Below are 13,256 nucleotides of genomic sequence, written 5' to 3' on the forward strand. Positions count from 1 at the left end.
CCTGTCTCCACTGTTGGACTTTTCTATGAACATTTGTGATTTGCATTTTTTCATTGATCTGTAAACTCGGCAATTTGCATTTATCTCACTAAACACATTTTAAAAACTTAATGTTTCTCATTTAACTCTGAAGCTGAGTTGATGCTCAGTACTACAAAAGTCTAAACTATAAAAACATTTGGGTCAGCCGTATACTTCAGTTTAGTCTCAAAGATGCATGCATTTGTGTCCATTTGTATGATTTTTCACTTTGGTGTTTTTGTCACACAAAAAAGGAGATAGGCAAAAGAAATTTAAATCCTTCCTTGATTCAGTAAGGTGAAAAAAAAAAAAGAGCCATAACTAAACAAAACTTTCACACTGTTTTCTTTAAAGTAATTAGGTACTTTGGATTCCAAAAGAATTAGTAGATTGCTATACAGGTAGCCTGAAAAAGAAAAAGCATTATAAACAATCTTACTAAATGACAATTACAGTTTATCAAGGGATTACTATGTTCTAGGTACTATTCATGGCACCCAATTTAATAAGACAGCAATTATTAAAGAACAGGAGGCCCCTGTTCATGGACTCTTTCAGAGGCTTCATGAGGTCAAAACTAATAATACTAAAATATTATTTGCTTTTAAAATTCTGATTCTGTCATGGGTTTACTATGGAGTTTTCTAAAGGCTGCATGATATATGATTCCAATAGATTGGAGAAGTAGATACGAGAATACCATTGTCTTATATTAAACCAACATTCAAGAGATTTCTAAAAAAATATAGCAGTGCTACCCTATTTTTATTTTTTGTGTTTGTTTTGGAGACTATGATTCCTATAAAATAAAATACACTATTTATTTTAAGTTGAAATGATTCTATGATGAACATTTTGCTCTGCTTTATCATTGATCTCCTGTCTATCCATCTCTCTATTGATTCATCAGTCTATCTTAAATTTTTTTATGCCATTGTCCTAAACTGTCAGCTGCTGTCTCTCAGGGAGAGAATTTGATGATACATATCCTTTGGGCCTGTATATAGCATAAAGGACACCTCAAAAGATGAAACAGTATATTCAAATGGGTTTTTGAATTCCAAATTTAAGTGAATAAATACAGTTTTAAATGGTCAGTTTTAATTTTTAATATGATCAAAGCCAATAGATAAAAAATCCCTACAGAAAAGATCTGTGAGGTCCTCAATAATTTTTAAGAAAAAAAGGGGTCATGAGACCAAATGTTTGAGAATTGCAGCTTTAGAAGAATTCCATAAAATTTGTACTAATGCATCAAGGCTGAAAGGGCAGAAGGCATTGATATATTTAATATGGTATGGAAACTAAAATGTAGTCAAACTTTATAGATCAGTGTTTTAATGAAGCACTGCATCCTTAACTAGTGCACACAGAGCATAACTTTATAATGTGTTTATAAATATGTTTTAGAGAATAGGCACTGTTTTAAGTTCAACATATATTCTAAGGATTAAACACTATTATTGAATAGTGTGTTTAAATGTTAGAAAGACCTGCATACCTGTGTAAAAATAAACATTAAAAAGCAAAGATTATGGGGTACCTGGGTAGCTCAGTCAGTTAAGCATCTGACTTCAGCTCAGGTCATGATCTCGCAGTTCATGAATTTGAGGTACATATTAGGCTGTGCTGACAGCTCAGAACCTGGAGCCTGCTTTGGACCCCGTGTCTCCCTCTCTCTCTCTGCCTCTTGTGTGCTCACACTCTGTGAGCTGTACCTTATATTGTGCTTAAGAATTAAAGAAAAACATTAGGATCTTCTGTTCTTCTTTTCTACCAAGCTATTAGCTAAGTTTTGTTTATTAAACTATATTGATATATTTAAAATTTTTATCATTAAAAGTTATTTAAACAAATACAGGAATTGTATTTAGAATTCTAAAATAACTGAAAAATATAAATGTTTTTTGATAATCTAAAAATAAGATATAATTTTTTTTGACTAGCTCATCTTTGTGGAGAAGGATGGAATCATATTGGTGATGCCTGTCTTAGAATCAATTCCAGTAGAGAAAGCTATGACAATGCAAAACTTTATTGCTATAATCTTAGTGGAAATCTTGCTTCATTAACAACCTCAAAAGAAGTAGAATTTGTTCTGGATGAAATACAGAAGTATACACAACAGGTAATGAACTCTATTGCTTTTATTATGGAAATATGCAGAAAGTCCTGTAATTACTAGCAATGGTTTATTCTTTTTGGTTTTAAACAAATTATTCTTATTAAATCTTGGAAGTAAAAGTAGAACGGACTACAAAAGTCAGTGGTCAGTGAACTTACTCTATATATGTATTTGGGAATAAAGTTTTCTAAATTACTCATCTTGGTTTTACATAGAAAACCACTGCATTTCTTACCAAGAAGTCATTTTATATAAATACATTTATTTAAAATACATGTGCATAAAATTTAATAATTTGTTTTGAAATGTAATTCACAATTTGTGATATCCCTTATAATTAAAGAACTAGACCCAACACATTGCTTAGATGTATTTTTTTTGTGAATGTATGTTGTGAATTGGGTTTTTGAATTATGCTGTTCTCTAGGTATAGATTTGCTTGAAATAATGTAATAAAGGTTAGGAGGACAAAAACCAATTTGTAAACTATGTGGAAGATATTGGAACATATAACACTTAGAAACAGTTTCAATATTTCAGGGAGTTTTATGAAAAATATTTCTTTAAAAATTGGATATTTCTTTGAAAATTGTGTCAAGATGTTATTTTATAAGACATTTCTAATAGGAATTTACAGTGTTTATTTTCTACTCTTGGTATATTTATAGTGAACTCTTAAGAGTAGCTCATATAAGGAGATTTAGAAATCATTTACTGAATCTAGTTATGAGAAACTTCATTTAGTTCATATGCTTACTTGAAATATACTAATAAATTGTCATAGCATCATAGAATATTTTTGCATTTTGTTTAAAAAATAAAATTAGAACTCAGAAGAGATCCCAAGTAAGTGATAAGATTCAACAGTAATATATGCCTTAAACCTGAAGTTTGTATTAGTTTTGTCCTACTGTTTAAGATAAATATGCACACACATACACGTACTCACCCTGTGGTAAATATTGCAGTGTCATTACTTCTATACAAATAATGGACGTGTATCTCTAATACAGCTGTTACTTACGAATGTGTGAAACTGTATTATACCAGATCTCAACAACTTTATTTTGACCTTCCAATTATGGTTTTTATTTGGACAAATAGTCTATTTATATTCCCAAACTCTGCTCTACATGGAGTACTATATGGTATAGAGGAGACAGTTTTGGCTTGAAACTATTTAGAGCAAATATCACCAATTACTTGTTATAGAAATACATAATGTTTTCTTGGTAGAGCTAATTTTAAAGAAGCATTGAGGACAGTATTATCAGAGTGATGGAGAGCATGCAATTGGACATACTGCTTAACTTTAAAACTTAGTAGCAAGTTAATCTCTCCAGCTCTATATTCTTCATTGGTAACAGGGATTATAATCATAGTTACTTTGCATGTTTATTGTAAAAAAAAAAGTGAGATAATGCATGTAAAGAGTATACATTTTATTTTTGGTGTTTACAGTAATTATCATTATTATTGTTTGCATTTTAAAGGTTGTTATTTTGGTATTGCTGTTTGTACTGCTGCTATTACTGCTATTTCCAGAAATCATTATTTAGAATTCTTAGGTATCTAAATGAATTTATTTGATGGATAGTTAATACTGATATAAATGGTAGAAAAGTATGTGCCCCAGACTAGTATTTCAAATTTTCCATGGCGAATGGCAAATTCTCCTTGCCACTCTGGCCTCACTGCCCTGGGTGGTTGTATTAGGACCTTTAATCTCTTCAGATCATTCCTGATTTATGATGAAGAATAGGTAACTGATTTTATTTTTACTAAAAACAGAGGAATACACATTTGATGTTAAAACATGGTAAAAGAACAGTTTTCATAAATGTTAAAAAAAATTAAGGGAATGTAAGCACACTCACTTCTGAATATTTTGTATGGATATCACTTTACTGTTACTGCCTACATTTTTGGTGATATCAGCATGTATAATTCTTATGAGTATCAATACCAAATGACTTAATGTATAATGCTAGTTTCTAATTGTTGAGCCAAAGTCCTGCTCCATGCTTTAATAAAAGGGTTAAATTAATTATATCACTGGTTTTTATAAATATTCACAGTGGATATAACAATATATTTGTTAGCTATCAAACGTTTATTTTATGCTTGATAATAGAATAAAGAAAAACTATATAGTCAAATTTGTATGAAAAATTGATATGTGAAATCATTTTTGTGTAAACTATAGCTAATTTTTCTGTAAAGAATGCGCCAATATCCATTCATTTAGTACACATTTATTGAGCACCTTCAGTGTACTTGGCAATCTATTGCTTGCTGTTCTCCAAGAATTTATTGTGAGGAAGGCAAACACAATTTTACTGCATTGTGATAATTATAATAATAGTTGAACATGGGATATACGAAGAAAGAGAGTGTATATCTAATTAGTGATGTGGACTTAAGGAGTTTCCTGGCGTAATGCCCCTAGTTAACTTTTGGAGGGCGTTGAGTTGGCCAGCACATGAAGATATTTCTAAGGAGGCAATAGAAACAACTATGTTTTTTTTTTCTTCTTTATTTGTCTTAAGAGTTACCAGCCTAATGGCCTGAAGGTAAGATGTATGTGGTTTTATGTAGGAGAGACATCAATTGATTTTAAAAAATATTTTAGAAAAATGTGAAAAGGTATATTTATAAAGTTTTATTTTTAATTATATGGAGCATATAACATAAGTTAAGATCTGTTATATTCGTATCATACCAGGGGTTTTATTTCTTTCATTACAGAATTGGGGGACAATTATGAATGAACATTTGGAAATTAGTTCTGTTATGTGTCACTTATAAGGAGCTTATTAATGTAGAGCCGCATTCTTTGAGTTTAGAAAGTCCTAGTATTCAGATTTAGAGCTCTATTGCTTTTTTCCTTGTTTAAAATGTAATATTTTAAGTTTTTACACTAGAATCTTGAAATGTGCAAGGTTAGAAGTGTGCATTTCAAGGTTTCTTGTGTTAGTTCCTCATTTTTCCTGCATATTAGTATAAAACATAAAGATTGGACTAACAGTTACTTTGGATGTGTGATGAACTTAGTTTGACAGTTTGTGGACTAGTACACTGTAGAAGGGAAGAAGGTTTTGTTTCATTAGAAAGCTGAGCTTTAGCAAAATTGCAAAGGTAGAAGCTTCTGCAAGTTGACATTCCATTAAGCATACCTTTATGTAAAATGAGTTATCCTGAGTCATTCTACTTGTATACACTTAACCCTTCCTTGGCAAATAAAGACAGACGAATTCAGGTAATTTAAAGAGATATTCTGGGTCAAATAATCATTTACTTATCGGAAATGGCTAATGAAATGTTGCAGTGATTTATGATGTGCTTTAGTAAATTTTCATAATGTAGTAATTTGTCTTCTATTTTCAACTGCCTGTCCAGTTCATTTACTGGCTAATAGTTACTTTAAATGTTTTATCAACAGCTTCATTTTTCTGTCTCTCGCCTCTTCCTCTCAGATTCCTATCATGATGAGTTAGGGAGTAATATTTCACTTTAAATGACTTGTCTTTACTACCGATAGTCGGAAATGTAGGCAGAGTTGCTGTAACGTGAAGCACAATCATTAATCTGAAATATCTATGTTGGATTGACTCCTCTGTTATTATCAAGAACTGTAAAAATGTCCTAGCTTTTTTGTTATCCATATATCTTTCAGAATAATGTGTGAAATACATGGTGATTGCAAGACATAGCAGCAATTCTGTTGTTATAATTAAAAACATTTATTAAGTACTATCTCTGTCTCAGCAATTGGATGGTGGAAAATAGCCATACCTGTTCTGATGAACTTTGGTTAAAAAAAATTTATTGGCTACCTACTATGTGTATAGTAGTCTACTGGGTGATATGAGATCTACTGTCATAATGAATATTCATAGGATATTTTAATAATAATATTAGATAAATAATTTGTTGAGTATTTAGTATGTGAAATATATTGTATTTATATACTTTGAAAATTTCTAGGTCTATAGCTATCTTTACAAGCTCTCTAGAACCATTTATATAACATATTTAGAATAAACATAGGAGATATTTATATATCTATATCTATCTATATCTTATTTCTATATTGTTAAACACTCAAATAGAGATACATATTTTTCTTTACCCTGACAGTCCATAGTGTAAACAGGATGATGTGGAGTTTTAAAGTCACTTCACATGGTAATATATTATTAACTTAGTAACTTAAAAAATAAATATATCATGAATATTAAGGTAGAAGTGTTTAGGAATAATGTCAGCAAGATGACAGAATGGAAATTTCCAGCACTTGTCCCTCATAGAACATTGTTTTGAACCATTCATATGCAAAAATACCTTTACAAGAGCTAGGGAATCTAGTTAAGGGATTATAGCACCTGGGAGAAGCACAGAAATAAGAAAGGACAGTTATATTACCTTCATCATCCCGCCTCCAAGCCCATGCAGGGCAGTGAAGCATGGTGAGAGATAATTTCTGCAAAGGGGAAGGGCAGTGAAGTAAGCACTTGACTTTGCCGCTGACCCCAGCTCAATTGCTCTAGTGAACCCCAGTGCTGGTCGCTTCTGCTGACCCATAACTTTTTCTAAAATTGCATGAAAGTTCTCATGTGTGAGTAGAAATCTAAGCCAGGAGAGAGACGGTTATTCTTCTGAGTCCTTTTGTGAACATGTTATGAAGTCTCCTCTCTCCTCTACATATTGTTTATTGATTTTGTTTCCTCTTTTCTCACCATGCATGTAATGGCAACTTAACTTTAGATTCTTACCTCCATACCTGATTAAATTGGCAACAGTAGGTGCAGTAATAGCAGCAGTTGCTGCAGCAATATGTTAATTCTTTAATGATCTTGCCTTATAAGGTGGGTATTTATTTCAGATATATATTTTTTCATTTTGTAGAAGAGGAAACTTAGGTTCACAAGGGCTAAATAACTGACCCCAGTCATGCAGTTTGAGCACAAAATCTATGTTTTAAAAATGGGGTTCATTCTACACCATTCTCCAAAATGTGCTGGAATTGTTCATTATTTTTGGTACAAGAAGTCATTAAAAAAGCAGTTCTGTATATTTTTTAAATGTAATTTTTAGGGATCATGAACCATTTGCTAAGCAATACGTTGGTATTTTTATATGTAACTTTTTTTTTTTAATGCTCCTTTTGCTATTGTTTACAGAAAGTGTCACCTTGGGTCGGCTTGCGCAAGATCAATATATCCTACTGGGGGTGGGAAGACATGTCTCCTTTTACAAATACAACGCTGCAGTGGCTTCCCGGTGAGCCAAACGACTCTGGGTTCTGTGCCTACCTAGAAAAGGCTGCAGTGGCAGGGTTAAAAGCTAATCCTTGTACATCTATGGCCGATGGCCTTGTCTGTGAAAAGCCTGTTGGTAAGTAGTAAGCTAGTATTTCTTTGGAAATATTATGTTTCCAACTCCTCTTCCATGTGTGATAGCCTCTGGGCCTGAAGTAACTTTCACCATCTTTAATTTTTTTTTTTTTTAATGTTTATTATTTTTGAGAGGTGGGAAGGGCAGAGAGCGGGAGACAGAGGATATCAAATCTGGCATGGGGCTTGTACTCATGAACTGTGAGCTCATGACCGAGGCTGAAGTTGGACACTTAACCGACTGAGCCACCCGCTACCCCCTCAATCTTTCTATGATGCTGATTACCTGATTTTTTGGTAAATTTTATCTTGGTCCACAACCCCGTTTACTCTTAGTGACCTCAGCATTAACTTGTGGAAATAACAAAATTTTATTGTTTTATACAATTTTTATTTCTTGGTTGAAATAGGGAGATTATAAATTTATGGTCATAGTTACAGTATAGTAGGAATATATTCTTAATTGTTTTATGTGTTTTACTTTTATAATAATAGCCTTTGGAAGAAAGATTCATTTTTAAGATTAACAACTATTTCAGTCTGAGTGAAATCATATGGTATTTGTTTTGAAATGGATTTTTGTCAAGTGAGAAAGGAATATTGAATTGTTTTCTCTTTATTGTTATTGTGTAAAATCTACATAACATAAAATTTAACATTTTAACCATTTTTAAATGTAGAGTTCAGTATTATCAAGTGCATCTACATTATTGTGCCTCTGTTAACAGCCAGCATCTCCAGAACTTTTTCATCTTCCCAAACTTCATACCTATTAAACATGGCCTCTCGATACCTCCTTCCCCCAGCCCCTGACAACCACCTTCTACTTTCTAATTCTATGGGTTTGACTAATCTAGGTACCTTATATAAGTAGAATGATAGGATGTATGAACTTTTATGACTAGCTGACGTCCCTTAGCATGTCTTCAGGGTTCATCCATATTGTAGCATATGTTAGAATTTCATTCCATTTTTAGCACAAATAAGTATCCATTATATGTACATGCAACTTTTGTTTGTCCATATGTCAGCATACATTTGAGTTTTTACTCTTGTGTTGTGAGTACTGATGCTATGGACATGGTGTACACATACTTTTTCCAGTATCGGTTTCACGTCTTTTGGGTATATAGCCAGAAGTAGAAATGCTATATCATATGGTAATTCTATGTTTAATTTTTTGAGTAGTTGCCATACTGTTTGTCATAGAGTTGTATAATTTTACATTCCCATGAGCAACATACAGGGCTCCAGTTTCTTCACATCCTTGGTAATATTAAAAAAATATTTATCCTGATAGGTATGATATTATATTTGATGTAAAGATTTTATAGTATATTCTTTTATTTTTATTGTTTGTTTGTATCAGAGATATGTTCGCTGACAGGTCATTTATTTTGATAAGGTATTAAATGTTTATGGAAAAAATTCTACCAGGAAAGTAAGTAATGATAGTGTATGTTGTATCTAGCCAAAGATAGAAGACCAGGTCATGTGTTACATTTCTGTTTGTAAGTTTTTAATATATAATTTTATATACTTTGTAAAGGATTAAAATTTCCTAAAGAATTATAATTTTCAAAATTGATAATAAATTTACAGAGTACTGATCTCTCGTCTTCATTTTCATTCACCTTATCATGTATTTTTTGCTATAGTTTTTTATCCCACACTTGGCTTACTCGAAACATTCCCTAAATAGTAAAACAAATGAAACCCATCTACTTGTGTTAAAATACAATTAACAGATAAACTAATTATGTTTGTTGATTTTTTCCAGTTAGTCCAAATCAAAATGCAAGGCCATGCAAAAAGCCGTGTTCTCTAAGGACATCCTGCTCCAACTGTACAAGCAACGGCATGGAGTGTATGTGGTGTAGTAGCACGAGACGATGCGTTGACTCCAATGCTTATATCATTTCTTTTCCATATGGACAGTGTCTGGAGTGGCAGACTGCCACCTGCTCTCGTAAGTATTTATCCAGAGTGCCCTTTTCCATTTAAAGACAACATAATTTATCTGTCATGGAAGGAAGAATTGAACACTTGAAGAAATTTTTGAAAGATGACCAAAAAGTGTTATAGCTCGTTTTAAAACCTATTGATGGTATAAATCCCACATTTATATTATACTGTCAATTTGAATTCTAATTATTTTATCCTATATATTTACATTTTGCCTTGTTTGTGCTCTCCCCAGGTCTGAGTGTGTGTTGCAGATAGCATAACTCTTTTCAAAAGTACTTACTACTTCAAGGATCACATACTGCTTTGTTGGGTTTCTTTAGTGTCCTTTAATCTAGCACAGTGCCTATGGCTTACACAACTGTGATAGTTTTAAAGAGTCTACACAGTTGTTTTGTAAGTGGCCCAATTCAGATTTGTCTAATTCTTTTCTCATGATTAGATATAAGTTAAGCAATCATATCACTGGTAGTAACATCTACTCTAAATGCAGGATGCAGTCTTGGCATCACATGGAGAATCATATCAGCAGGGCAGCACTGGACTTGCTGTGGGTTGTACTTCAGGAGAAGATCTTGCCCCTTGCTGATCTCATGGTTTTGTAAGGACTGTAGGGTGAGGGGGCGCCTGGATGGCTTGGTCAGTTAAGTGTCCGACTTCAACTCAGGTCATGATCTCACAGTTCATGGGTTCGAGCCACGCGTTGGACTCTGTGCTGACAGCCAGCTCAGTCTGGAGACTGTTTCAGATTCTGTAATTCCCTCTCTCTCTGACCCTCCCCTGCTCATGCTTCTTTCTCTCTCAGAAATAAATAAATTATTAAAAGAAGAAAAAAAGGACTGCAGGGTGAGGATGCACTTGACTGAATGTATGATATGGGTACTGTGTGGTCACGAGTTGCCTTTCTTGCAAAGACTATTGCATCAGGGTGCTGCTGCCAAGGGAACTGCATAACACTGCTGATAGCACTTGGTGTCCTTGTAGGAATCTAAGGTCCCATGAAGCTTTAAAATTTTTTTTTTTTTTTGCTTGGGAAGATGTAAACGCTGCTGGTCTCAGTTAGTTTTTTGCTAGCAGAAAGTATGATTTACTTGCCAGTGGCTACTCTCTGAAACTAGAGTTCATCAAAAAATACTTTTCTGGGGCGCCCGGGTGGCGTAGTCGGTTAAGCGTCCGACTTTCGCTCGGGTCATGATCTCGCGGTTCGTGGGTTCGAGCCCCGCGTCGGGCTCTGTGCTGACTGCCAGCTCAGAGCCTGGAGCCTGTTTCAGTCTGTGACTCCCTCTCTCTCTGACCCTCCCCTGCTCACGCTGTCTCTCTCTCTCTCCTAGAAATAAATAAAACATTAAAAAAAAAATACTTTTCCAACAGAGTCATGAATTAATTAGTCTGTTCAGATTTGTAATAAGAAGGTAGGAAGGATTATTTACCTCCATCCACACCTGCTTTTCAGTGTTGAATCCATTCATTCATGCCCCACTAATTGGGGTCTGTATGTCCTGTGCCTGATCCAGACTTTATATCTTTTTGGGAGAATACTATGCTCTGCAGGTGCCCAGGAGTCACCATTCCACAACCACAGTTAGTTGCAGAATCACCTTAGATAAGTTGGAGTTCAAGTATATGTTCATCTGGAAAGCCTTTATTTAAAAAGATCAATGAGGGGCACGTGGGTGGCTCAGTAGGCTAAGTGTTCGACTTTGGCTCAGGTCATGACCTCTTGGTTCATGGGTTTGAGTCCCACGTCAGGCTCTGTGCTCTCAGCTTGGTGCCTGGAGCCCACTTCAGATTCTGTGTGTCTCTCTCTCTGCCCCCTCTCTGCTTATTCTCTGTCTCGTTCTCTCTCAAAAGTAAACATTAAAAATTTTGTAAAAGATCAATGAATCTAAGAACTGGTTCTTTGAAATAATTAACAAAATTGATAAACCCCTAGTCAGACTTCTCAAAAAGAAAAGAGAAAGGACCCAAATAGATAAAATCACAAATGAAAGAGGAGAGATAAAAATCAACACCATAGAAATTTCTAAACAATTATAAGCAAATATTATGAAAAATATATGCCAACAAAATGGGCAATCAGGAAGAAATGGACAAATTCCTAGAAACTCACACAGTACTAAAACTGAAACAGGAATATTAGGAAAGTTGAACAGATCCATAGCCAGCAAAGAAATTGTGTTAGTAATAAAAAATCTCCCAACAAATAAGAGTCTTGGACAAGATAGCTTCCTAGGGGGATGTCTACCAAATATTTAAAGAAGAGTTAATAGACTTAATACCTATTCTTCCAAAAACAAAAAAAGAAATAGAAGGAAGACTTCCAAACTCATTCTACAAAGCCTGCATTACTTTGATTCCAAAATCAGACAAAGATCCCACTAAAAAGAATTACCAGCCAATATCCCTGGTGAACACAGATGTAGACTTTCTCAACAAGCTAATAGCAAATCGAATTCAATAGTACCTTAAAAGAATTATTCACCATGATCAAGTGGAATTCATTCCTAGGTTGCACGGGCAGTTCAATATTCATAAATAAATCAACAGATACATCACATTAATAAAAAAAAGGATAAAAACCATATGGTCCTCTCAATAGATGCAGAAAAAGCATTTGACAAAGTATAGCATCCAATTTTGATAAAAATCCTCAACAGAGTAGGGAGAGGTAGAACATACTTCAACATCATAAAGGCCATATATGAATTATAATATTATTCTTGGTGGGGAAAAACTGAGAGCCTTTCCCTGTGCCAGGAGCAAGACAGGGGTGTCTGCTCCCACCATTACTATTTAACATAGTACTAGAAGTCTTAGCCCTGGAAATCAGACAACAAAGAGAAACAAAGGCACCCAAATTGGCAAAGAAGAAGTCAGACTTTCACTATTTGCAGAGGATGTGATACTGTATGTAGAAAACCTGAAGGACTCCAACCAAATATGGCTAAAACTAATACATGAATTCAGCAGTTGCAGGATATAAAACCAGCATGCAAAAATCTGTTGCATTTCTATATACTAATAATGAAACAGCAGAAAGAAATCAAGGAATCAATCCATTTTGTAAATGTACCAAAAACTATAAGATATCTAGGAATAAACCTAACTAAAGAGGTAAAAGATCTATGCTCTGAAACCTTAGAACACTTTTGGAAGAAATTGAAGGGACACTAAGAAATCGAAAAGCATCCCATTCTCAGGGACTGGAAGAACAGACATTGTTTAAATGTCTATACTACCCAAAGCAGTCTATACATTTAATCCATTCCTTATCAAAATACCAACAGCATTTTCCACAGAGCTAGAAGAAACTCTCTTAAAATTTGTATATCACTACAAAAGACCCAAAACAGCCAAAGCAATCCAGAAAAAGAAAAATAAAACTAGAAGGATCATAAATTTGGATTTCAAGCTGTGTTACAAACCTGTAGTCATCAAAACAGTATGATATTGGGACAAAAATAGACACGCAGAGGGGCTCCTGGGTGACTCCATCAGTTAAGCATCTGACTTCAGCTCAGGCCATGGTCTTGCGTTATGTAGGTTCCAGCCCTGCACTGAGCTCTGTGCTGACAGCTCAGAGCCTGAAGCCTGCCTCAGATTCTGTGTCTCTCTCTCTGCACGTCCCCTGCGCATGCACATATTCTCTCTCTCTCAAAAATAAACATTAAAAATTAACAAAAAAGACACATAGCTCAATGGAACAGAATAGAAAGCCAGAGATGGACCATTAGTTAACTATATGGTTA

The 13,256-nt window shown here is 34.0% G+C and overlaps 1 protein-coding gene across 1 annotated transcript in view; it reads left to right on the forward strand.

The window, feature by feature from the left end:
* The window catches only part of ATRNL1 (attractin like 1), a 211,900-nt gene that overhangs the window by 159,537 nt on the left and 39,107 nt on the right, over window positions 1-13,256 (forward strand). Inside the window, exons 15-17 of the mRNA XM_039237622.1 lie at window positions 1,968-2,149; window positions 7,330-7,543; window positions 9,323-9,511. Coding sequence (XP_039093553.1) covers window positions 1,968-2,149; window positions 7,330-7,543; window positions 9,323-9,511 — 585 coding nt within the window. The remainder of the gene's footprint in view (window positions 1-1,967; window positions 2,150-7,329; window positions 7,544-9,322; window positions 9,512-13,256) is intronic.

This window comes from Hyaena hyaena, unplaced genomic scaffold (genome assembly GCF_003009895.1).
Source record: "Hyaena hyaena isolate Hyena2069 unplaced genomic scaffold, ASM300989v1 scaffold_128, whole genome shotgun sequence".
NCBI classification, from domain to species: domain Eukaryota; kingdom Metazoa; phylum Chordata; class Mammalia; order Carnivora; family Hyaenidae; genus Hyaena; species Hyaena hyaena.